This window comes from Protobothrops mucrosquamatus, unplaced genomic scaffold (assembly GCF_001527695.2).
Source record: "Protobothrops mucrosquamatus isolate PMUCROS unplaced genomic scaffold, P.Mucros_1.0 scaffold440, whole genome shotgun sequence".
Lineage (NCBI taxonomy): Eukaryota > Metazoa > Chordata > Lepidosauria > Squamata > Viperidae > Protobothrops > Protobothrops mucrosquamatus.
The window spans coordinates 572,434-599,725 of NW_015386764.1; the positions used below are offsets into that span (position 1 = coordinate 572,434).

Sequence of the window (27,292 nt, forward strand, 5' to 3'; positions counted from 1 at the left end):
AAGCGGGCCTGGCCTAGGGAGGATTTTAAATTGGGTTTATCTTAAGAGTAATTTTAAATAGCACAGCTTTAAATATTTGGTTTTAATTGGTTTTACTTGGGTGGGGTTGTAAATGTGTTTATGTTTTTTAATATGCTGTGAGCCGCCCTGAGTCCCGTTGGGAGAAGGGCGGGATATAAATCAAATAAAATAAATAAAAATAAATAAATAAATTGAGCCCCAGATCTCTGTTCCTAAGTGAGACGTTTGTTAAGTGAGTTCCGCCCCATTTTAAGATCTTCCTTGCCACCGTTGTTAAGTGAATCACTGCAAGTTGTTAAGCTAGTAGCACGGCTGTTAAGCGAATCGGGTTCCCCCACCGACTTTGCTTGTCAGAATGTTGCAAAAGGGACCCTGGGACTCTGCATCCGTCATAAATACGAGTCGGTTGCCAGTGTCTGAATTTTGATCACATGACCGTGGGGGAATGCCACAAGGGTTGTAACTGTGAACAAGGGTCGTTAAGTCACTTTTTTCAGTGCCGTTGCAACTCTGGACAGTCACTTAATGAACTGTTATAAGTCAAGGACTATCTGTATTCCAAAATAGCACGGGGATACATTTTCCAGTGGTATAATTGCTTGCCTGATTGTAATCTTAGGAGACTCTTCAACATGTTGCTAATAAAACCGCATTTTACACCCACAAGAAAACAGGAGTTTTAGCTGATAAATCTGTAGTTACTCTTTATCCCATATATCAGGGGTGTCAAACTCAATTTCATTGAGGGCCACATCAGCATTGCGGTTGCCCTCGGGTGTGTGTGTGTGGCCTACTGGGTGGGCGTGGCCTACTGGTGGGCGTGGCCTACTGGGTGGGCATGGCCAGCTCTACATCGTTCGCGTCAAGGGTGCCCGTGGGGGCCTGGGCAGGAGTGGGACAGATCTGAGGGTCTCTGGCAGAAGGGGGTGGGACCGGGGCAAGCGCCAAGGCATGGTCCATTTCTTCATTCCTCACAAAGGGTGACCCCTCCCCAGCATGCACCCAGGGGACGGGGCCAACACGGCAGGGGCTGGTTCCTCGCTGTTTCCAGACGGCCTTGTGGAGCTAAGACTGAATGCGTTTCAGCATAGATGGCCACCACAAAATTGTACATTGGCTCCCGGCCGGCCTGGGCCAGGGCCAAGGCAGCGGGGGCCGTTCCCTCACTGTTTCCAGGATGGCTTCGCGGGCCACATGAAACCACTTCACGGGCCGCATCCGGCCCCCGGGCCTTGTGTTTGACATGTCTGCCATATGGGTATATTGTGGTGCCGTTTGGCTAAATGCAAATAAAAGCTGTGAAGAGCTACCAAGAAACAGGCATGCATTAGATGGGATATCCACTAAATGATTACTTAGAAAGCTGCCTTACAAGAAGCAAGATCATTTCCTTAATCTATTTCAATCTTGTTTGAATATTCTCGCTTGCTATCTGATCTTCAGGATAAAAATGGTGATCTGGGTTAGATCTGGATTTCTCCAGCCAGGACGACAGTTGATCCCTAATAAAAAATTCTTCTTCTCTCTCTCTCTGCTATGAAAAACAAAGCATTCCAATTAACACAATGATGGAAAACGGTGGATTCACATACAGATAAACCTTGATTTACAACAGTTGATGTAGTGACCATTCAAACTTACAACGGTACTGGAAAAAACGACTTACGACTGTTTTTCCCACTTACGACTATTGTTGCCACCTCCATGTGATCAAAATTCATGTGATCGAAATTTGGCTGCTTGGCAACTGGTTCATATTTATGACGGTCGCAGTGTCCCGGGGTCAGGTGATCCCCTTTTGCGACCTTCTGACAAGCAAAGTCAATGGGGGAAGCCAGATTCACTTAACAACCGTGTTGCTAACTTAACAACTGCAGCGATTCACTTAAGAACGGTGGCGAGAAAGGTCGTAAAATGGGTCCAAATTCACTTTAAGAACTGTCTCACTTAGCAAGAGAAATATGGGGCTCAATTGTGATCGTAAGTCGAGGACTTCCTGTACAGTCACCAAGAGTCAGACACAACTAAATGGTTAAAAATACGTAACCACAATGCTCCCTTGGGCTTCTTAATGGCTCTTATTTTCTTTGGAATCCAGCCATATTTCTTTTTTTTTTTTTTAAGAGAGGAGAAAGAGGGGAAGGCCCAGCGTGGCTACGGATAAAACAAAGCTTATCTGAGTTTTGATAATTTCTGGAAGACTTTATTTCAGTTGCAGTTTATTTCACACTGGCCCCAGCTTGGACTGCAATATATATATATATATATTGCAGGCTCTCCTTAGGGAATATAATGTTCCGTGCAGCCTGGCTATAAATTATGCAACCGTGTCACCAAAGGAATTTGTTTAAAGAACAGAGGAAATTGATAGCTGTGCAATCTCGCCAGCCGATCTGTCTTCAGCCCTGCATTCCATCTCTTTTTGCAGCAACTTCTCTTTTAGCCTGTCTCAGCCTGCATGCCTGATGGGTCTCCGGCGTATAAATTTGGGTGAGCAGTGAAAGCCCCCCCCCCCTCACCAGCTGCTGCCTTCCCCACCTACAACAGAGAAAGGCAATCCACAGCCAAAATAATCTTTGGGCCTAGTAAATTATGACCGGCTGGGATCCCGTCTCCTCAAAATATGTGATCTTTAGCATCTGGAGAAAAGCCCGTATTTTTTTGTGTTTTTTTGGTGTTTTCCCAAGCTCTTCCCCCTCCCCCCCCCGCCTTTAGGGTCTCCAAATTTTTCATACTTGGAAATCCTGGCTCTGGCCAAGGTGATAATTCAAATGCACAGAAAGATCATATAATTATATCTCATTGACTGGGAACCCCCGTCATATTAGATTTTGGATTAATGCAGGGTGATGGGGGGGGGGAACAGGAAGGCCTGGAGGAACGTTGTCCATGGGATCGCGATGGGTGGGACACGACTTCGCAACTAACAACAACAAGGGTGACCCTGCTTAGGGTCTCTTGTGAGCTTTGCATGAGATCTATCCCACTAATTGTGAATTATTCAACCAACTGTGAATAAAATAAACGAAGGGCTAGGATAGTACAGATAGTCCTCGACTTACGACCACCATTTTGAGCCCAAAATTTCTGTTGCTAAGTGAGACATTTGTTTAAGTGATTTTTGCCCCATTTTACGACCTTCCTTGCCACAGTTGTTAAGTGAATCACTGCAGTTGTTAAGTTAGGAACACGGTGGTTAAGTGAATCCGGCTTCCCCATTGACTTTGCTTGTCAGAAGGTCGCAAAAGAGGATCACATGACCCCGGGACGCTGCAACCGTCATAAGTATGAGTCAGTTGCCAAGCGGCTGAATTTTGATCATGTGACCGTGGGGATGCTGCAATGGTTGTTAAGTGTGAAATATGGTCATAAGTCACTTTTTGGGCTCAATTGTGGCTGTGAATCGAGGACTACGTTTATATTATACCCATGATCAAACCTCTGGGGCCCCGTAATACCTTGCCACCCAAACTACGGAAATGTGGCTGCAGAAAACGGGCTGCTAATTAGTCTACAAAAAAGAAAAAATGGTCTTAAAATTCTACTAGAAATCAGGGGTAGGCAACCTTGGCTCTTTTATGACCCGTGGACTTCAACTCCCAGAATTCCTGAGCCAGCCATGCTGAGGGGAAAGGGAGAGTTTCCAAGCTGAGCCATGCTGGCTCAGGAATTCTGGGAGTTGAAGTCCACGAGTCATAAAAAGAGCCAAGGTTGCCTTATACCCCTGGACTAGATCTACTGGAGCTTCAGAAAACACACCTTTGCAAATAAAAAAGGAAGTTACAAGATTAGCGAACAATGAGGAACTTGTAAAACGTGTTCTGTATCGGTACGTACCTGGCACATTTTATCTGCTGAGGGAGATGACCTGGATCGGACATGCATGGTCATAGGCTGGTTTTCTCTCCTATCCAGCAGGTCTTCTGCAGAAGCTGATTTCCCAGGCTTCTTGATGAGCCGTGTCTTTTTCTCCAGGATCTGGTGGACGGGGTGTGCTTGGGTGCAAAGGTCAAGATCCGTCTGAGTACTTTTCGTAAGCTCGGGATTAACTCGATGATCTGGGCGGCCGTCTGCTTTCAGCCAAGTGGGGGTGGAGCTCTTGCTGCTACCGTGATTCGGGTGGCCCGCCATCTTGCTCTCAAACTCAATGGGATTAAAGCAACCATGAAGCCCGGGCAGAGGAGAATAAACGTGGCCCATTCTAGAGGCCCATTCTAGAGACTCCCTAGTATGAAAGAGACTCTGGTCTTGAAGAGAATTCATGCTCGAAGCCGGGGACAAGGACTGACTATCTTGGCCACTGTTTTGCCGGCATGGGGTCTGCGATCCTTCCCTTTCTTGGGAAGCCGAAGAGGGCCGTTTCCCAATTTTGCGCTTAATGTAATCTGCAAGGGCGTTTTGCTGCAGCTGCTTCAGCTCCGGCCTGGAAAGGTTGATGGTGGAACAAGCTTTGTTCTCCTTCTCGAAGATCTTGCGCCGGTCAGCCACGGTGCTCTCTGCAAAGATAAACTGGAGCATCTTCTTCTGAAGCGAGGACGGCGAGAGGTCATTATCCGACACACCTATTTCATTCATCTTCTCTGGTTCAGAGTAAGACCTCTTTTTCTGCTCAGCGGTTAGCCGTTTCCTTCCCCCGATACGGTGCACGTGCAGAGGCCCTGGAAGACCTTCTTTATTGGTAGGATCCATCTTTATCTCTGTCGGCGTGATGCTATGCCTCTCCTTTGGGGTATGTGGCGAGGCCGTTGTGCTCCTCATCCCTGTGTGGGCTGAAGCTGGTCTTGGGGTACTTCTCTGGACCTCCTTCCCCAAGGCAGGACTAATGTTGAGGTCTTTGCGCCTGAATGAGGTGGCCCTCAAAACTTTAGACTGAGCATCCTTAATGCTATTCCTGTAAGTCCTGTTAAGGGGGGCATCCCGCTGTGAGCTGTGCGGTTCCTTGGCACTGACTTTCTGTAAGATTTCTCTCTCGGGTTCATCCAACAACTGGAATGTACTTCTGCTCCTCTGCAGCTGCCCAGATTTTTTGTGTGACTCCTTGCCAGAGGACCCGTGGCGGTAGGTGCTCTGCTGATCTGGCGGTGCTACCAAAGCCGCTGCTGTTACCCTCTGTTGCTCAGCAGAATACCGGTTGACCTTTTCTGGTTTGCTGGTACTTCTTTCGTTTGAGTAGAGCACATTTGGGTACAGGTCTGAGTTGTTTGTGCTGGCCGGCCTGCCGTGTTCATCCAGAAATTGACCATACTCTTGAGAGTTATGTCTACGTCGGCTATCTTCAACGCTGGACTTCTTTGATCCAGAATTTTGGGTCAAGCTATTTGCACTCTGTGGCCGCTGATGGCCTTGTTCCCGTCGCTCTATCTTGCTGACCTTCTCCAGCACAGAACATCGGTTCTTCCTAGACTCCTTTTTCCCAGACCAGGGGGGCTGAAAGCTGTTGTTGCTGCAAGATCGGAACTGGTCAGCTCTGAAATCGGAGGCCTTTGGGAGCAACGGAGAGGAAGGCTGCTCATAATTTGGTTCCATGCCATTGTTGTAATCGGCATTTGTAATTGCATCTCGGTGATCTTCTGTGGCACGCCATTCTCTGTCCTGCCAATATTCCGGCACCTGCTCTTTACCATCCTTTTCTTCCTGGTTGGCATAGTTAACCACATGCCACTTGGCACCCGGGCAACTCCTACATGCTTGCACCTCCTTCAAATCCATGGGGTTTTGAAGCTGAGTACTCTCTGGGATATTTTGCAAGGAAGAGAATAGGTACTGCTTCGCCTTATTGGGATTCCACTGGTTTTGTGCGGTGGGATCGCACTCATTTCTCGGCAGGTTGGCATTCCGATCCTCTTGCTGTTCTTCTGGACTGTATGCCTTCGACGGGCAGCAGGCTTTGCCCTCAGCCATCGCATCTCGTAGGTGGAACGACCAAGGCTGAAAAGCATGGTTCAAGTATTGGGCATCATTTGCACTTTCTTGGATGCTGGGTTGTGCTATGTAGGTGGGCTCTGCTTCCTCCTCCTGTCTCGGAGAGGTTGGGTAGGCTTGAGGATGGGTCCTGTATAAGATGACTTTCGAAGTCTCATTGTCCATCTTTTTTTTCCCTGCTCCGGATGGTCCACATTCGGGATGGTAGAAGACGGTTGCCTTGCTCGGAATGCTTTGGTTTCCATTCTCATCCATGACAGGAAGTGGCTTGCAGGGAACAGCCTTTTCATAGGAAGCTGAAAAAGAAGCAGGAGGCGGAGCGTGGCCACTCTCTTTGGCAAGTGCTGGGTACACCAGCCCGCTGTTGTTCGCAGAAGGGTGAGGAACCTGAGCAAAATGTGGTTCGGGAGAAGGAACGGGGTAAACCCCAGTAGGTAGCAGTGGCTGTCCTGGTTGAGCAGCTTGGGGGTAACCTTGTTTTGGCTTCATGGTGGGGCTGCCCTCTGGACTCCTCTCCATCACAGTGTGGAGTTGTCCTTCAAGGAATGCCGGTTTCGAGAGCTGTCCCGGAGGAGGCGTGCCCTGGCCTAGGAGAAGCCAAGCATTTTTGGGATGGGTCCTCAAGGCCTTTCTTTGCTCATGGCTAGACCAAGAGCTGGGCCTGTCGTGGTGCCTGATTGCTGTGTAGCTGTCACTTCGGGCGGGTGGCATGGGAGGCCCCTTTGCGTACTGGTTCTCGTTGTCCAACGAATTCCGTGTCTGTGGGCTTTTGTGATGGCCATGTGGCCTGCTGGCGCTGTAACCTTTAGGGGCCTCACCACTGGGTACGAGAGCAGACGACTTCACTTCATATTCCTCTGAAACTCCTCTCTGGGCGTTGTAGACCGTCTTAATGTACCTGATGTCTGCCTGCCTCATGCCGCCTTCTTGCAGCCTGGCCCGAGAATGCACGTTCTCCATAGAATAGGACCTCTCCTTGCAGAAGGGAGGCAGTTGATATTCGGGGGTGCTGGAGCTCGTGGAGAAAGAGCTGTAAGCAGAATCCCTCTTGTTGTGAAGGTGAGCAAGCTGGTCAATGCTACTGGTGGACTTGGCTGGCGAAAGATGGCAGGAAGGATGGGCGTATCCCGCAGGCAGATGATCCAAACTCTCCATGCTTCCCCTGGAACTGTACTGGTCGGGACTTCTTCTTAAAAAGCCATGGTCGAAGTTGGAGAGATCGTTGGTGGAGGAACTGAAGACAGGAGCCAGTGAGAAAGACAGACGTACAAACACAGAAGGGAACACTGGTTAGCGTGGATATGCGAGCGAGAGAGAGAGAGTTGAATGGATTTATAAAGGGACGGAGGGATATGTTTAGTTTACAGAGGATGGACGAAAATCCATATTTGGGCCTCGTGCTGTTCTTAGTCTGCAGTCATCCTGGTTTCCTAGAAAGAATGATTTTCACATTGCAACACATGTCTCTTATTTATCACTGTAAAGGGAGGGGAAAAAATAGATGGAGAAGATCTCCCAGGGTAGGAGGAGGAGGAAGAGACTTTGCTAGGAAATGCATGTGAGTCAGCTACACCCATGAAATTCATCACAAGCATCCTAAACATCACCAAAATATTCAGACATCATTAGAGGAAAGGAAGATCAGGAGAAGAGGGGGAGGGGAGAGAGAAATATGTCCTTCTTTTCTAAGTCTTTCTCCCCCCCCCCACCTTCTCCCCCCTTTTTAAAGTGCTGACAGCCTTCAGGAAACTCCAAGTATACTGGAGATTTTTCTGTGCTTTGTGAAATTAAACAGGCAGGATGGGAAAGAAGGCAACGAGGAATGGATGCGGAAATAGAAACAAAAAGTTGGCAAACCTCAATAATTTCAGGAAGTCATCCACCAAGGTTGTCCCAGAGGACACCCCAGTCAAAAAGTTAGGGGAAAGAATTACAACATCTCTTCTCAAGGAGGCTAGGACAGTCCCCCATCAAATCCACACAAACTATTGTCATTGCTACTGTGAAGAGAACAGACCTGGATTTGTCAATCCAGCCGCCCACAAAAAGGTGTTCTTTTCAAATGTGTTGGACTGGGAATTCTTGGCACTGAAGTCCAAGATGAGGGCTTTAAGTTAAGAAGACGGCTATGGTACTCCTCAACTTATGACAATTCATTTAGTGACCGTTCAAAATTACAACGGCACTGAAAAAAGTGACTTATGACTGTTTTTCACACTTACAACTGTTGTAGCATCCCCATGGTCATGGGATCAAATTAGTTTAGCAATTGATTCATATTTATGACAGTTGCAGGGTCCCGGGGTCCCTGCAACTGTGACTTTTGTGACTTTCTGATAAGCAAAGTCAATAGGGAAGCCAGATTCACTTAACAACCGTGTTCCTAATTTAACAACTGATTCACTTAACCCTAACTCTACTTTAAACTGGTAAAGCGAAAAAGGGCCATTTTTGTGCTAATTGGTTCAATGATAAATATAGACTTAGGAAAACCTGGGTTTAAGTATCTGCATCATGTGACACACTACTTAAAAACCACTGGAGGTTTTTAAAAAGAGATTGGACACCCATTTGTCTGCAATGGTATGGGGTTTCCTGCCTGACCAGAGGGTTGGATTAGAAGACCTCCAAGGTCCCTTCCAACTCTATTATTCTGTTTTTCCATTACTAATAGATTAAATCATTACTGGAAACATTATGACACATGACTATGTAATAAGGACCTTTTCTCCCAAACTTCAAGAAATTTTGCACTGCTTTGTTAAGGACTGCAGAAAGATGAAATTAGACTGGTCTAAGTTGGACTAAAAGTAGACTAACACAAACTTTTCTGAATTGGACTGAAGTGCTGTCCCTAATCTTAAATTCTTGCCTAGTCTGATTTTAGTAAATTCTAGAGGCTGGAGAGAACCAACTCAGTGCCTTATTTTTAATTTCATTTTTTCCCCCTTATCTACCATATTCAGAAGATCCTCTTTGGTTCCGGAAGAAGACCATTACATGGGAATTAGTATTACTACTTTCAAAGAATTGTCATGAATACAAAACATGAAAAATGTTCAAGAGCGCTAATTCCTAAGCTACAAACAGGGCACATTTAATCTGATAAGCTATCAAGGAAAAAAAATGAATGCATTATTAAAAATCAGACAAAAAGGTTCTGTTCAGTGTTTACTAAGGAGTTGAAGACAGTTAGGGAGATGACCTTGACAAATGAATCCAGAAACTGTTAGGGAAACACTAGGTGCTGAATAAATAATGTGAGTATTTTAAGTCCAGGGAAATAGGAGATTACTACAAAGTGGCTTGAACTGCCCCCCCATCCCTACCCCACTCCTGGATTTTAAGAGCATTAGAAGAAAAATTATCCATGTGGCTGCTAGAAGTAAAAAAAAAAACCACACCAATATCTGAAGGGCAGTAAAGAAGATTCACTGAAGCTAGCATACCAGGAAGGCTTATTGACTACTGGAGAGACCAAACTGGCCTACAAAAAAGCAATAGCAAATAGCATTTATATACCGCTCCAGTGTGCTTTACAGCACTCTCTAAGCGGTTTACAGAATCAGCATATTGCCCCCAACAATCTGGGTCCTCATTTACCGACCTTGGAAAGATGGAAGGCTGAGTCAACCTAGAGCAGTGGTTCTCAACCTTTTTAATGCCGCGACCCCCAACCGGTCGTAAGTCGAGGACTAAACCGGTCGTAAGTCGAGGACTAAACCGGTCATAAGTCGAGGACTAAACCGGTCGTACGTCAAGGACTACCCAGCCGGTTGTAAGTCGAGGACTTTCCCTGCCCGGGAGCGCCGCGCATGCGTGGTTCCGCCCCCTGCGCCGGCCGAGGCGTAGCTGGCAAGCGGCAGAGACAGAGCAGGCCGACCACCAGCTGGCCCAGCTCAAGGGAGGTAAGGCACCCGCCGGAAAAGGGAAAAAAAAATGGCGGACAGCCTTGCTTGGCGACCCCTGTGAAATGGTTGATCGACCCCAAATGGGGTCGCGACCCATAGGTTGAGAACCGCTGACCTAGAGCCTGTCAGGATTGAACCGCAGGCTGTGGGCAGACTTAGCCTGCAATGCTGCATTCTAACCACTGGGCCACCACGAAAGACCAAATGAAGAACAGAAAAGAGACATGGGAAGACAAAGTATTATTGTATGTGGACACACACACACACACACAGAGAGAGAGAGAGAGAGAGAGAGAGAGAGAGAGAGAGAGAGAGAGAGAGAGAGAGAGAGAGAGAGAGAGAGAGAGAGAGAGAATAGATAATAACAAGACCTGGCAATGGCTAGGAGCAGAAAGTTGAAGAAAGCGACCAAGGGGCTAATTGACATATCACCCCACATTACCCCACTTAGGGGCTGATCTGTGGTCAAGATGTTGCAGGATTTACCTTGGATGGTAGGCTTGGTGCCAAGGACTGCTTATCGTCCCCTGAGATACTTGCATCATACTGAGATCGGCTGGGGTGTCTGAGAACTTGGCTGATTGCCAGGAGTGTGATCTGCCCACCGGATCACCTTGCCTGCAAAGAGACAGATGGCTAACATTATTAGAGTTGTCTATTTGCTCAGATACCCTATAGCACAATCACAATTGTTATTCAGCATTTACTTTGTGCCAAAATGTGACACTGTCCAGAATTTAAACATGCTACAATCTCTGTTTTCTGATTTTTTTAAAATTGCATTCTATTCTTCTACATGTCAGGAATGAAAAGATCACCCTCCTGGAAAACCAATTATTTGTTTAACTGCGGCTGGATGTTCTAATTGTGAAGATCTGAATACTAAGCAAACAAAATACTGTATATGCCGTTCATTTCATCTTCCATTTTTGGCAGCTGCAATTTATCAATGTTAAGAGCAATGAGACCAATTCAAATTCAAAAATAAGTCCGGCTGTTACCTGTGAATGGCTAAGAGTGCTATAAATTAAGCAGTTCATAGAAGATCCAGAGTACAGAACAACAGAGGTATTGCAGTGAAACTTATGCAATCTAATTTTTGTCTCCATACTAGGTAAATTAGATCATTTCAATTAGAAGCAAATCCATGAAAAATGTAGCAGATGATTTCTGCAGAATTCATGTAATTCATGGATAGGTCCATGTCTTGCTGGGGCTACCAATAGTAGACTAACAGACGTGGAAGGTACCTTGGAGGTCTTCTACTCCAACCCCCTGCTCAAGAAGGAGAGTCTATACTATTTCAGACAAGTGGCTGTCCAGTCTCTTCTTGAAAACCTCCAGTGTTGGAGCACCCACAATTTATGAAGGCAAGTCATTCCACTGATTAATTGTTCTCACTATCTGGAAATTTCTCCTTAGTTCTAGGTTGGTTCTCTCCTTGATCAGTTTCATCCATTAGCATCCCATAGCAACTCCAAACATAGAATTGTAGAACAGGAATGGATCCCCAGGACGATCTATCTACTCCAATCTTCTGCAATGTTCAATTAAATAATCCATGAGAAGTAACTGTCCAATCTCTTCTTAAAAATTTCCAGATATAGAGAACCTACAACCTTGATAGCCTGTTCTGCTTATGTAAAAATCTTATCGGAAAGGGTTTTTTTTCCCTTTTATTTCTAGGTAGCTGCAACTCATATAGGCAATCCTTGACTTACAACCATTCATTGAAGTTATAAGGGCACTGGAAAAGTGACTTATGACTTTTTTTCACACAACTGTTGCAGCATTCCCATGGTCACACGATCAAAATTGGGGCACTTGAGAAGTGACGTGTATTTATGACGGTTGCAGTGTCCCAGGGTTACGTGATTCCCTTTTGCAACCTTCTGACAAGCAAAGTCAATGGGGAAGCCAGATTCACTTAACAACCGTGTTCCTAATTTAACAACTGCGGTGGTTCACTTAACAACTGTGACAAGAAAAGTTGTAAAATGGGACAAAATTCACTTAACTGTCTTGCTTAGGCTCAACTGTGCTTCCAAGCTAGCTGTATTCATTACTTCTGATTTGCATATTACCAGACGCCAAAGACATCGGCGGATTTCCTACAGTGATGCGATCCGCCAAATCTACTGTGACACAGCTGGGTGAATAATTCAAGAATTCCACAAGCGTCTGTCTAAAAATATTTCCCATCATCAAAAATAAATACACTCTCCTCTTTGGAGAAGCTGAATATGTACAACATAAATGTGGAAAATTGCATGAAGTCATGGATACATTTGAGGAAGATTCATGCAAAAATGACTAGTGGGGAAAAGTTATTTATAACCACTGCAACATTGCTTATGTATATTTTTGGAGGAGGGATGGAGGGGGGGGGAACCTGACAGAATAGATTAATACTTGATTGCATACCCTCCTGACCCCAGATCGGATTTAAATGGAGCTGCCCATCACTGTTACAATACACGCAAGAAAATGAACCGATAAGTAATACTTCATAATCTCTGTGCTGGTAGTTGTAGCTTATGTCGTGCTGGCAAGACAAATGCTACCTATCCATATTCTCTCATCTTTACATGGATTAAAGACACAAGCGCTCTGCATCCGATCATCCTTGGCAGGGAGAAAAAAATGAGCATACGGGGTTACAAAAATAGTAACAGCTCCCAGTCTTAGAAGAGGATTTTCTCCACGTTCGATTGGTAGAAAGGACATACAGGTGTAGCCCTTGACTTACAACCCTTCATTTAGTGACTGTCCGAAGTTACAAAGGTACTGAATAAAGTTGAAATCCACAAGTCATCAAGGTTAGACACGTCTGCTCTGGCTGGCTAGGGCATTGGTGGCGAACCTATGACACGTGTGCCAGAGGGGGCACTCAGAGCCCTCTCTGTGGGCACGCGCGCTTCGCTCTTTGGCTAGGTTTTTGCAGGAAAAAGCCATTTCTCAAGCCCCTTCCTAGCCAAAACAAGCCTCTGGAGCGAGCGGGCTGTTTTCAGCTTTGAATTATATCAATCCTGACACCAGAAACAGACTAACAGATGACCTGAGTGCTGCATATGTTGCTCTCAAACTTACAAAGTATAAGCCAAGGTTAGACAAATTATCAGCATGCATACAACAGCAAAAATCACATTAATTGTTCAAAAGCATGCCAAATGCAAACTTTTACCTTTCAGTAAAAAGTTGTCTGTGATCATTGAAAGCTTTATCATTGTGTTTTTCTTTTAAGACAAAAGATGTTTTAATGTATGAGTTGTTTTTTCTAAACTAAAACCTCAGTATTCAGATTAAATTGCCGTGTTGGCACTTTGCGATACATAAGTGGGTTTTGGGTTGCAGTTTGGGCACTCGGTCTCTAAAAGGTTTGCCATCACTGGGCTAGGGAATTGTGGGAGTTGAAGTCCACAGTCTTAAAGTCACCAAGTTTGGATATATCTGCTTTGGCTGGCTGGGGAATTCTGGGAGTTGAAGTCAACAGAACTTAAAAGTGCCAAGGTTGGACACCCCCGCTCTAGAAAGGCAAAAATGTGACACTTTCAGCACTGGCCGTGTGTTTAACAGTCTTATGACCTTCAATCACAACTGAAGGAAAAAAACCACAAATACTTCTAATTCCTACCTTTCATTTACTGCATTCTTTTCAGAATTATCTTTTGGATAATAATAGTTAAAACATCAAAGGGATTTAAAAGTGTTATAAACACATGTGGAGGAATACTGTGCAGATGAAATAGAGAGGGAGACAGAAAGAGAAAGAAAGAAGGAGAGGCGGGAGAGAGAGATTGAGAGAGAGGGAGAAAGAAAGAGGGAGAGAAGGAGAGAGGGAAAGAAAGAAAGAAAGAAAGAAAGAAAGAAAGAAAGAAAGAAAGAAAGAAAGAAAGAAAGAAAGAAAAGTTTTTCTAAGGAAAAACAGAACCAAAAGGAAGTTTCTTTCAATCATTATTAAAATGAAACTCTATCCCCGAGGCTACATCTACACAAAAGGGAGCAAATTTCTCTTTGACAGAAAACTCACACAGTAATATAGAATATCGCTATATTAGATATTTGTTCTACTCGAATATTCTAAAATGCCTATTGCCCTGTGTGAACTTGAAATAAAATAATCAAGAAATGGCCACAAGTAAAACTCAAACTCTCAGTTCGGTAGTTATTTTTGCCTTTTCTAATGTCAATTGCAAATTACGCTGGGCCCGCAAAAAAAACAATCCAGTATTTGACAGGTCAGAGCTCCCCAATGTTTCCGGCTCTGCGGACCGGCAGAGGGAGGGAGAAGGGATGGATCTGCGCAAGTGGCCGACAAGTGCGCACAGTTCCTTTGTGCAAGCAGTGTGCACGCACGCCTGTTCACTTAAATGGAGCCCTTGCATGTGCACACACCCACTGCTCGTGCAAGTGATGTGCATGTGAGTGCACGCTCGTCAGCTGTTTCCGCGGCCTGGTTGCAAACCCTTCACGGCCCACTAGTAGGCTGTGGCCCACAGGTTGGGGATCCCCGTGATAGATTACGTATGACAGGGTTTTTCAACCTTTTCACCCATTGTACCACTTTTAGGATATGGCAATATCCGAATACCACCAGTCGCCTAGCAAGGTGTCAAAAACTTGATGACCAAAAAAAAGAAAGAAAGAAAAAAAGTGATGAAGTACAGGTAGTCCTCGACTTGCAATAGTTCAATAGGCCTGCCCGCCTAGCGGCGCTCTTCCTCCTGTCCAAGGTTTTCATTGTTGTGAGCATTTCTGTTGAGGATTGGCAGTGGGGGTGGGGTGGGGGGTTATTTGGTTTTTATTCCCCCCGTCTGCTGGGTGGTTGCAGCAGATTTTGGTCACTTCACATGACCCTGGGACACTGTGACCATCATAAATATGAATCAGTTGCCAAGCATCAGAATGTTAATCACAAGACCCTGGAGATGCTGCAACATTCCAGCTGATCGGCGCTTCTTCTGGGCTCAGCAGAAGCACCAGGATCAGCACCGAGCTCCAGCTGGAGCCTGGCGCTGATCCTGGTGCTTCCACTGAGCCCTGACAGTCCCGAAGAAGCGCTGATCCTGGTGCTTCTGCTGAGCCCTGACAGCCCTGCAGCTCCAGCCGTCTCTCGCTCAGCTTGTGCGGTGCTGCCACCGGTTCAGCTCATTCCCCTCCCCCGTTACCACTTTTCTAGGATGGCCGCGTATCACCTGCCAGATGCCAATGTACCGCAGGTGGTACCCGTACCACTGTTTGAAAAGCCTTGACCTATGACACTCAAGGCGAGCACAGAAAAAGAACAGTTGTAAAATGGGGCAAAACTTGCTTAACAGCTGCCTTGCTTAGCAATGGAAATTTGGGGCTGTCCACATTCCCTTTCCTGCTTCAGGGATCTGTTCTGGTACGGTGTTTGGAAAATCTGCTTTTGAGCTCTTCTAATGCTCGTGAAGTAAAAGCAAGGGAAGAGGAAAAAATAACTTCTGAACACTTTGTGACAGAAAAGAACTCCAATCGCAGAGACTGGCTGTTCTGGTCGCACCTGCCAACAGGTTAAGACACGGGAAAGAAAAATGCAGGAGAATCAGAGAAAGAAAACAAAAGCCAAACCAGGATATCCTGCACTGGACAGGAGGCCTAGAAATCAGGAATGCCGTGTGCTATTTACCTTTTGACTTTAAAACTCTCCCTTAGCAAAAGAAAAAAAAAGGCCCCAGCAACTATTTAAAATTCCTAAATATATCTGCCTGATGCACCAAACGTAACCCCAGGTCGGGTGATTTTGTCACTGAGGTGATTTTGAAGCTTTCTTTCCAGTACATTCCATCCAAGAAAAGAACCTACAATGCAGTTTGAAAAGCCCAGGCCTCTTTAGGAGTTAAGTTACAGGAATCTTTGGAAGCGAGTTCAGACCCCTTTCAAATAATGTACATCTTTGAATTAAGGCAGTGGTTCTCAACCTTTTTAATGCCGCGACCCCAACCGGTCGTAAGTCGAGGACTACCCAGCCGGTGATAAGTCGAGGACTTTCCCTGCCCGGGAGCGCCGTGCATGCGTGCTTCTGCCCCCTGCACCGGCCGAGGCGTAGCTGGTAAGCAGCAGAGACGGAGCAGGCCGACCACCAGCTGGCCCAGCTCAAGGGAGGTAAGGCACCCGCCGGAAAAGGGGAAAAAATGGCGGACAAAAAAAATGGCGGACAGCCTTGCTTGGCGACCCCCGTGAAATGGTCGATCGACCCCAAATGGGGTCCCGACCCACAGGTTGAGAACCACTGAATTAAGGCATCAGAACTGGATTATTATTTCATAGCTCCCAGATTAAACTCAACTGTTGTTTCTTTGCAAGGGTGAGGGGGGAAGGGAAGATAGAAAAAGGGGAAAGGGGAAAGAAGGAAATGAAAAACAGAAAGAAGAATTAAGGGAAGGGAATGCAAGAAGAGAAAGGAAGGGGGAAAAAAGAAGGGAAGAGAAATAGAAAAAAGGAATGGAAAAGGAAAAAGGGAAAAGAGAAGGAATGAAAGGAAAGGAAGGGAGAAAGGAAAGGGAAAATAAAGGAAACATAGAGAAAAAAAAGAACCAGGTGGTTCTTTTTTAATGATTCAATCTTTGTTAGGAACATTAGTCACTGCATCTCTCTGAGTTTCTTTCTACCTGTCCTTTCACCAAGACAACTCCAGAGAAGCACCATCCATGACCAGCATGTTCTCTGGTTCCATGTTTGCTCCTTCTCTCTCCAGCACTCAGCACAGCGGAGAAAGATCTTACAGGAATTACCGGTGCAAGACCAACATTTTGCTAATTACATCCTCCTCTTTCTGAGTAGACGGATCTTGATAGCTCGGTGTCGTTTGAGGTCAACAGGACAGGAAAGATTAATATAATCTCCTTGCTAATCAGATTGAGCTAGTCCACAGGTACTATAGTACAGATCAGGGCTTGCCTTCCTTTTCAGGAGGGCTAGAGTCTGGAAGTTTCTCATTAATTTCTGGTTTAAATTAATTTCTTTTTCCTCTGGGTCTGGCTCCATTGGTTTTTAGAAACCGTTTTCAGTCAACCTGGCTAACGAGAGCTGACAGCACATTCTAGATCAGGGGTCTTCAAACTTGGCCCTTTTATGACTTGTGGACTTCAACTCCCAGAATTCCTCAGCCAGCCACGATAAAAGGGCCATGTTTGAAGACCCCTGGTCTAGACTTTATGGTCTCTTTGATCATAAAGTTTGAAGACCCCTGGTCAAACTCTAATGGTCTCTTTGATCCATTAGAGTTTGAAAAAGCCAGGAGTCATCTTGAGCAGAGTATCTGGGTTATTGATTTCCAAACCAGTTTCAATCCGGCCTCCAAATCTATGTGGTTTTTTTTTCATTTTTCAAATGGGCAGGTGTCTCCATCCCCTCCTTGTTAGCCTTCACCTTGGCCAGGTTGAACATGCTACTCTCTCCAGCCTGTGGGGCCTTATAAAAATATCCTTCCTCAGCAGCATACATGAGGCCCATGTGGAGATGGTTTTGCGGTGTCCTTCAGCCTTTGGCACCTTTGTGATTCTCTTGGTGGTTGGCTCAAAGTCATCCAGCCATTTTAATGCCTAAGGCAGGACTAGAACTCACAGTCTCCTGGTGGTTGGCCCAAAGTCACCCAGCTGGTTTTGATGCTTAAGGCAGGACTAGAACTCGCCACCTCTTGGTGATTGGCTCAAAGTCATCCAAGCATTTTTCATGCCTAAGGCGCGACTAGAATTCCCAGTCTCCTGGTGGCTGGCCCAAAGTCACCCTGTTGGTTTTCACGCCTAAGATGAGACTAGAATGCATTGTCTCCTGGTTTCTAGAGGAACACCTTTACCATTAGACCAGGGGTAGGCAACCTTGACTCTTTTATGACTTGTGGACTTCAACTCCCAGAATTCCTGAGCCAGTCACGCTGAGGGGAAAGGGAGAAGTTTCCAAGCTGAGCCATGCTGGTTCAGGAATTCTGGGAGTTGAAGTCCACGAGTCATAAAAGAGCCGAGGTCACCTACCCCTGCACTAGACCAAAACAACTCAACAACTCTCTTGCTTAGTAACAGAAACTTTGGACTCAGTTGTGGTTGTAAGTCAAGGACAACCTGTAAACAAACATCCTACAAAACTATATACCACCCAGAAGTCACCTTGAGAGCATGATGAATAACACTTAAATTTGACAAACAAACAAACAAACAAACAAACAAATAAATCTGTCCTGCCAATTGGAGGCTTTCTAATCGGAATCTTTCTTCCTTTCAGATCCAAATTTTGTGAAAACTGTGTCCAGCAAAGATGGAAAGGAAACAAGAGATCCCCTTTTGTCTTCTGGGGGGGGGGGGTCTTTATTGTGCTCACCTGTTCTTCTTCAAACGCAGCTTAACTTCATTCAACCACGATGTTTTGCCAGACTGCGAGTCGGACTTGAGACCCTCTGGATTGGGAGGCTGGGCGGTGTTGGTGGCCGAAGGCCCCTCTGCTGCCAAGGTATCTCTGCAGGCCCAAAAGCAAAGTGAAGATTTGAGACCCTGCTCCTACATCGATCGAGATAAAACACCTCTTTTGAGTCAAACACATTAGCGTAGCTCAAGTACTTGGCTACTAAAGCTTTTCCGTTCCGTGTTTCAGCCTGACGTTCTCTGAAACTGGCCTTCAGCCAATCCAGTCCATGTTGGTACCCACCCAGGATATTGAGACTGCAACTGCTTGAATTGCTAGCTAGCCAGTATGACTTAAGGCTGAGAGTTAGAGGAACTGTATCTCGATATATTTGAAAGTTAAGAGATTAAAAAATGCCATCACAACACAATGATAAATAATGTGTATTTTAAAAAATCACTTTATGTAAGAATATGGATGGATGGATGGATATCTTCTCTCTCTCTCTCTCTCTCTCTCTCTCTCTCTCCCTCTCTCTCTCTCTCTCTCTCTCTCTCTTACACACAGATTTATCACAAGATATAAAATTATCTAAAACCCTATTCCCCAACCCCACCCACTACATACACCAATCCTATCCCCTCTCTACCCTTATAAAATCTAATAAAATATTTTCAAATTTTTTTTATCTAAAACCAACTTAATCCATGGGATTCAGAATAAAATTCAAGTTTTTATTCCCAAGCAAATGTACTTTAAAACAGAGGAAATTGAGTTGTGCGTTCTTTCTTTCTTTCTTTCTTTCTTTCTTTCTTTCTTTCTTTCTTTCTTTCTTTCTTTCTTTCTTTCTTTCTTTCTTTCTCTTTCTTTCTTTCTTTCTTTCTTTCTCTTTCTTCTTTTTCTTCCCTCTTTTCCTTTTTCCTCTCTGTCTCTGTCTCTCCACTTAGTCCATTTACTATCTGCTATAACAAATAGTTTACAAACAGAAATTGCAAACTAACTCAATATTTATATATTATTATAAAAATAACACATTTTACCTGCCTTTTGCCTGTATTACACTGAAAACTGCAAATTAAATTCTACATAAGTATTACACATCACAGCTATTATAGCTGTTGGAGATGGTGGGATGTTTCTCTAACGCACTTCATATGAATGTAAAATAAAATCCCCTGATGCTTGCATTATTTGTTCACTTAATAATTTCTCCATCATATCACCTGTATTTACAAGCAGATTATCAGAATTTATCACACGTTTTTCTCTCAATTGCATGCATGCGGTTGGCGCAATTAAGTCTCCATTAAATATGCCATGAGAAAGGACACATCTGAATTCCATTGTTAGAGGATTTTATTTTATTATTTTATTTGTGCTTTCCTCAACTTGAAAGATCGATCAATCAGAGAATGACTGAAAATCTGCTCGGTTTAAGGAGAGCCAGAAAGCCACAACTACGTACACAACCAAAACAAGATAGCAAGAGAAGGGTTTTTTTTTTTAAATGATCTGTTGCAGAATCAAATCAAGGAAATCAGTATTATCAAAGCTAAAATTAAGACTAACTATTATTTATCACTTATATTTTGCTTCAAAACAACTCCATTTTCCACACTTGGAATACTGCATCCAGTTTTGGTCGCCACAATATAAAAAAAAACATGTTGAGATTTTGGAAAGAGTGCAGAGAAGAGCAACAAAGATGATCAGGGGACTGGAGGCTAAAACATATGAAGAACGGTGGCAGGAATTGGGTATGTCTAGTTTAATGAAGAGAAGGACGAGGGGTGACATGATAGCAGTGTTCTAATATCTCAGGGGCTGCCACAAAGAAGAGGGAGTCAAGCTACTCTCCAAAGCACCTGAAGGCAGGACAAGAAGCAATGGGTGGAAACTCATCAAGGAGAGAACCAAAATAGAATTAAGGAGAAATTTCCTGACAGTGAGAACAATTAATCAGTGGAAGGGCTTTGCCTCCAGAAGTTGTGGATAGTCCATCACTGGAAGTTTTCAAGAAGAAACTGGATTGCCAGGATAGCTGAATTGAACATCCAGTTATGAGGCCATGGCCATTCCCCCGTAGACGTTTTGTATATAATTATGTGGATTGCATGTATATGTTTACTTGTCTTCTGTCATGTTCTCATCATACTCTAAATAAATAATAAGAGCCATTCCCAGACCCAATCTGAACTTCCTTCATTCCATATTAGTGAGACTAATTCTTTGCCCATAGACCAGACATGTCAAACACAAGGTCCGGGGGCCGGATGCGGCCCGCGAAGTGGTTTCATGTGGCCCGCGAAGCCATCCTGGAAACAGTGAGGGAACAGCCCCCGCTGCCTTGGTCCTGGCCCAGGCCAGCTGGGAGCCAATGTACAATTTTGTGGTGGCCATCTTGGCACTTGCACCGGTGGACCATGCCTTGGCACTTGCCCCAGTTCCACCCCCTTCTGCCAGAGACCTTCAGATCTGTCCCACTCCTGCCCAGGCCCCCATAGGCACCCTTGACGCGAATGATGTAGAACTGACCACGCCCACCCAGTAGGCCACACCCACTCCATCCACACCCACCCAGTAGGCTGCACCCACTCTGGCCACATCTTTCCCCCCCCCCAGGGCAACCGCAATGCTGATGCATCCCTCAGTGAAATTGAGTTTGACACCCCTGCCATAGACAATCCTCTTAAGAATCCAACTTTCTGATCTTGGAGAAAGAAGAAATCAAATACTGTGAGAAAAGAAAATGTTCTAAGCTTCTCCTGCTGTCAAGTCTGGATCAGGGCGGAAAAAAGAGCATGTCGTATATTTGGTAGGTTGGGAGCTTAAGATGGTTTGGATGGTTGAGATTCCATTGCCATGAAGGACACCTCTGCTCTTGGTGTTCACCACCCCCTTTGTCCTCCCCCTCGTTGCAAGAATGTTAAGCCCCAGCATTGCTTACCCCGAAGCCTTACAAGAATACTTTCACCTTCAATTTCAGCATCTGAACAATATTCTGGCACTCCAGATCTTCTGTCACCTGCTTACCCCGTCCACTAAATCCCACCCCGCTTTTCGCTCCATACTTGGCCATACTCTACCAGCTGTTCTTGGATCTGCATGGTGCAAAGAAGGAATGTTTCTTCTTAGCTACCAAGGAGGCAACGAGCATAAGCAGAAAAGTGAAGACGCATTTCCTCAAGAAGAGAATATTTGTAGCTGTGGGGTCCTTTGTGTTCTCTAAGCTTGGAGGTCCCAAAGGTGCTAAATTTCATGAGGCAACTGGACTTTCTTGTTTTTCCTTGAATACATTTCGCTTCTCATCCAAGAAGCTTCTTCAGCTCTGACTGGATGGTGGGGAAATGGAAGGATTTATACTCCTTGCAGACAGCTGGTCATTTGCATTCTTTTACAGAGTCAATAAGACCACCTGGAGGTTTATCGGTGTCCTCAGGGTTACCTGAGCGGTGCAAATGGGTGTGGAGCCTTCTTGGAACTGATGAACTACTAAGGGGACAACACAGATAAGCCTCCAGGGGCATCAACAACTCGGTAAAAGAATGCAAATAACCATCTGTCTGCAAGGAATATAAATCCTCCCATTCCCCACCATCCAGTCAATTCTGAAGAAGCTTCTTGGATGAGAAGTGAAACATTTTCAGAGAAAAAAAAGAAAGTCCAGTTGCCTCTTGAAAAAGCACTTTTGGGACAACCATGACCTGGATGACTGAGAATCTCCATAGACACTAAGTTTGGAGGTTTTCTCGCAGACATTTAATACCAAACTATGTAACATCGTCAGTGCTAGAAGCCACCTAACACTGATGATGTTACCTAGTATGGTAATAAAACATCTGCAAGAAAACTCACCAAGCTCAGAGAACACCTAGGACCCTATAGATTTCCTCAATCTAGCACTTCCAAGTGGTGTTGGCTACCTTGGGTCAAGTCTAGTCCAGTGCATTTAGGGGCTTGGAGAAGCCTGGATGAGATCAAAGAGTTGGCTATGTATGACCTGGAAATCTCCATTTCCAATCTTGTCAACACCATGAAATCATGAGAACTTAGCTTGGACCACAAGAGAATGGCATTCCATTTTTCTGCTTAGCTTTAAAATGAAAACGAACACCTTTCATCAAACATAAGCCTAATCTACTTCACAAGGCATTGAGAGGATAGAAAGGGATAATCTCCTACAACCCATGGAGAAAGGGCGAGATGTCCACATATGAGCACACATCAGTATTTCCCAGCTCCATGCAGGAATTTTGCATGGATTAGTGTGATATAATGTTAATATGAGGCAGGGATCTCTATCCCAGAGACTAAAGCTGTGCCAGTCCTTCAAAGGAGGTGCTTTATGACTCTCCAACCTTGGCAACATTTAAGACTTATGGACTTCAACTCCCAGAATTCCTCAGCCAGACATGTTGACTGAGGAATTCTGGGGGGTTGAAGTCCGCAAGTCTTAAAAGTTGCCAGGTGGGAGACCCCTGCTTTACGAGATATGGCGGAGCAACCAAGTACCTCTTCTTGAAGCATTTCAGCAGGATGATTTTCAATCATCCAGCTCACGATTGTCCCCAATATGTTTTCTCCAAAAGGCAACAGGACTTTTTGGTGTTTTCTTTGAAAACGTTTCGCTTCTCGTTCAAGAGCTTTCCTCAGTTCTCTTCAGAACTCAAGATACCTGAACTGAAGAAGCTTCTTGGATCAGAAGCGAAACCTTTTCAAAGAAAACACCAAGAAAGTCCAGTTGCCTTTTTTGGGGGGGGGGGGAAAAGCATCTTTGGGACATTTCAGCACGTGCAATTTTTCCAGGCTCATAGTAGGCCTGCTTTGGCAGCCATCATGCAGAGGAAGCCAAGATCAATCACTTCTTGAACCAGCCACACAAGCTTGGGAAATTGGTGGCTGGTTTACAAATTTGGAAAGCGCTTGGTAGATAGTTTCTCCTGGATATCCCAAAGCACCTTTTCTGAAGGAGTCACACTTTGGGATGATAGACACACTCTCTTCATTATCAGCTCTTGTTTTAGCATATTTTAGAGCAGGGGTCTTCAAACTTGGGCCCTTTTATGACTTGTGGACTTCAACTCCCAGAATTCCTCAGCCAGCGGTCCTGGCTGAGGAATTCTGGGAGTTGAAGGCCACAAGTCATAAAAGGGCCAGGTTTGAAGACCCCTGTTTTAGAGTTCGACCTTTCTGCTATCTTTAAGGAAGACCTGTTGTAACTCTTGTCTGTCAACGAGGCAACATTATTTGCTAGCTTCGGAGGAGAACGACAGGGCAGGGTTGAGTAAAGTCCTGAATTATACAATTTTATTGATGCTTTGAAGTCAGCGGAATCTGAATAACCAAGGATGAGGTATCATGACATATGAAACATGGTAACTTTGCACACAGGATGCGCGTTAGGACTTGCTATCGTGACACTGAATGTAGGCATGTAAGTCAGATCTTTTGCATATTCATTCGGGCTTGCCCATGCTTTCCTGAAGACCGTGTGCTTACACAGTAATCCTCGACTTACGATCGCAACTGAGGCCAACATTTCTGTTGTTAAGTGAGTTTTGCTCCATATTATGACCTTTCTTTCCACATTTGTTAAGTGATTCACTGCAGTGGTTAAATTAGTAACACGGTTGTTAAGTGACTCTGGCTTCCCCTTGGACTTTGTTTGTCAGAAGGTCCCAAAAGGCGAACACATGACCCCGGGACACTGCAACTGTCATAAATACGAGTCAGTTGCCAAGCGTTTGAATTTTGATCACATGACCATGGGGATGCTGCAACAATTGTGTGAAAAATGGCCATAAGTCACTTTTTTCAGTGCCATTGTAACTTCGAACAGTCACTAAATGAACTATTGTAAGTCAGGGATTATCTGTAACACAGAGAAATTTCCAAGGAAGGGAAGATGTTGGTTTCTCTAAATCTGTTTTTGCACAAAATTAACTTAGCCTAAGCTGGAAGAGTGGAGTAGCAACTCGAAATTACCGGAAGGGGAATTTTTACTCTACTCGCACGTACAATTATTCTGTTTACTTAACAGACCTGAGGGATTCGTGATTTAGTTCTTGAGAAAGTCTGCTGAAGTTCCGGAATGAGCAAAAACGGCAAAAAAGAGACCTGTTTTTCATTATTAAATGCCATTTATTTAAATGCCGCTCTTGTTTTCTGTCTGACTTAAGAATTGACTGGAATGTTGAACAATAGATATTCTTCAGACCAGGGCTACAAGTAATTAGACTAATGCAAGGAGTAATTAGAAGATGGGTAATTAAAACTTGCATGCTTAGCAGAAATTCACCAAAAGATGTGGAAAGAATCCTTTCAAGCAAAAACATCAAGAGAACTTCTAGCATCTAGCATCTACGCTTTCAAAAAGTAAACTTGAAAATTTATAACTCAGTTCATTGGGCCAAATGACCCAGTTTTTGCAAAAATCTTACAAAAAAACTCTAGAGAGCCAAAACAGGTCAACTATGTTTCTGTAATCAAGTGTTTTTCTATAAGATTTGAAGTATATTACAGTATAAAATATTTAGAAAAATGCTTCTTTCATAAAAAACCAAGAAAGATGCCCTGAGCATGGTGCCTAAACATTATTTTAATATGTTTTCTAGACAAACTCTTAGAGGTCTTTGGTTCTAAAAACAGTTCTTAGTTCTCCTTTGCTCTACAGGGGTAGGCAACCTTGGCTCTTTTATGACTTGTGGACTTCAACTCCCAGAATTCCTGAGCCAGCATGGCTCATCTTGGAAACCTCTCCCTTTCCCCTCAGCATGGCTGGCTCAGGAATTCTGGGAGTTGAAGTCCACGAGTTATAAAAGAGCCAAGGTTGCCTACCTACCCCTGCTCTAGTCTAAAAAAATCTGGTCTTTTTTAAGATGGAGGAGTGATTGAATGACTGACGCCAATATTAATTCTAATTATCATTGTAATTTTGTTATTAATGTAAATTTGAAATATTCATAATAATTGTTGGTAAGCGCCTAAGGTTTAGTAAGAACCGAAGCAGAAATAAATTCCATAGACAATCATTTTGGAATCTAGAATTATTTTTTTTCCTTAACTGGTATTTAATATTTACAAGAGAGGTTAAGAGTTAAAGGAAATTGTCATCTCTGCCTTTTCAAACAAAATGTAGTGTCTAAAAAATCTAAATCTAATCTTCAAAGTGGTACTTGAGCTCCATTTTCATTAACTTAAGTTCTATATTGATTCCCCCCCCCAAATGGTCAATACTCATGAATGTATTCCATTCCATCTGAAAATTCATTTTGTAGATTTATTGGAATTGTGTCTTTTAATGGTTGAATTGAGATAGAGGGAGCCCATTAGTGTCTAATGGACCCGAAAATACAGGTGATGGGGAACACGTCACTGTGCATGTGCACCTTCCACACTTTTTTGTCTTCCCTACTGACAATTATTATTAATCAAATTTAAGATTTATTTTGCAATGTTTTCAAATATTTAAAATGCTGCACATATCTCAATAATCCTTACAAGAGGATTATAAAATAAATTAGTATGGTAGCATGCAAATAACTATGGGAGATAGTAACTGTAGGGAAGCCACTGAGAAGAGACGGAATAATATACTATTAAACGTTCACTTGGAGAAAAAGTCAATTTTTTTTTTTCAAAACGCACAGCGACCTGCTCCCCATCTCCTGTAGTGATTTGTCCAGTTGTGTGCAAAAAGGTTGCAAAATGGAGCACAACTCACTGAACAACTATCTTACGTAGCAAAGGAAATTTTGCACCGTGGTCGTTAAGCCGAGGAGTACCTGCATTGCCAAAGCCAGAACGAACGAACAAATCAATGCATTTCATTCGGCTTTCTTAGAATCGCTACTTGTGCCAAACATCTGAAGTAAATTTTACTTAGACCCTATGAGATTTTTTTTATATATAAAAATAAATTATCGGATTCCTAACTTTGCATCACAGCACATGAACAAGTGACACATGGACACATTGTCCTATTCATGGTGAAGACAAGTGTTTGAGCCTTGAAAAGGACAGGCTTTTCATCCATCTTTGTAAGATGCAAAAAAAAAACCCACGAGATTTTTTTCTCCAGTCCCGGTTACATCCTACGGAAAAAATCACTTATGCAATGTTTGAAATGCTTTGTCTCTTTACAGAAATAATTTCTAGCTGCTTGCTGTTATTTATACTGCCGTCCCCCTCCCCTGGGCCTCTGGAATTTCATGCCAAACACGTTTACCCCATTACTGTACAATTGCATTCTGCAGATGTTCTCTTGGGCTTAACGATATCCTATAGGGCCACTCGAGGCAATTTAATCTAAAGTCTACAAGTGGTCCTCTATTTACGACCACAACTGAGCCCCAAATTTCTGTTTGGGCTCAATTGTGGTCGTAAAACGAGCTGGTTTTTTTGCTAAGCGAGACAGGTGTAAAGTAAGTTTTGCCCCATTTGACGACCTGTCTTGCCACAGTTGTTAACTGCGTGTCACTGCAGCTGCTAAGTTAGTAACACGGTTGTTAAGTGAATCTGGCTTCCCCAAGGATTGTCAGAAGATCCCCAAAAGTGACCAAGTGACCCTGGGACGCTATAACCGTCATAAATAACATGCCATTTGCCAAACGTCCAAATTTTGATCACGTGACCACTGGATCCCCTGTAAGGCACCTGCAACCTGCTATGAATCCCATAGCTCTGGAAACAAATTTCTGAACAAGAATAGCAAAATGACAGAGTTGGAAGGGACCTTGGAGGTCTTCTAGTCCAGCCCCCTGTTCAAGCAGGAGACCCTATACCAGGGGTAGGCAACCTTGGCTCTTTTATGACTCGTGGACTTCAACTCCCAGAATTCCTGAGCCAGCCATGCTGAGGGGAAAGGGAGAGGTTTCCAAGCTGAGCCATGCTGGCTCAGGAATTCTGGAAGTTGAAGTCCACGAGTCATAAAAGAGCCAAGGTTGCCTACCCCTGCCCTAGACCATTTCAGACAAATGATGGTCCAATCTCTTCTTAAAAACCTCCAGTGATGGAGCACCCGCAACTTCTGAAGGCAAGTCATCTCACTGTCAGGAAATTTCTCCTTAGTTCTAGATTGG

The 27,292-nt window shown here is 44.2% G+C and overlaps 1 protein-coding gene across 1 annotated transcript in view; it reads right to left on the minus strand.

Annotated features, from left to right (window-relative positions):
• The window catches only part of SHROOM3 (shroom family member 3), a 28,430-nt gene extending 18,016 nt beyond the window's left edge, over positions 1-10,414 (minus strand). Inside the window, exons 1-2 of the mRNA XM_015816379.1 lie at positions 10,341-10,414; positions 3,859-7,177 (exon numbers count right to left, since the gene is read on the minus strand). Of these exons, the coding sequence (XP_015671865.1) occupies positions 3,859-7,177; positions 10,341-10,399 (3,378 nt within the window). The 5' untranslated portion in view covers positions 10,400-10,414. The remainder of the gene's footprint in view (positions 1-3,858; positions 7,178-10,340) is intronic.
• Between the last annotated feature and the right edge of the window lie 16,878 nt (positions 10,415-27,292).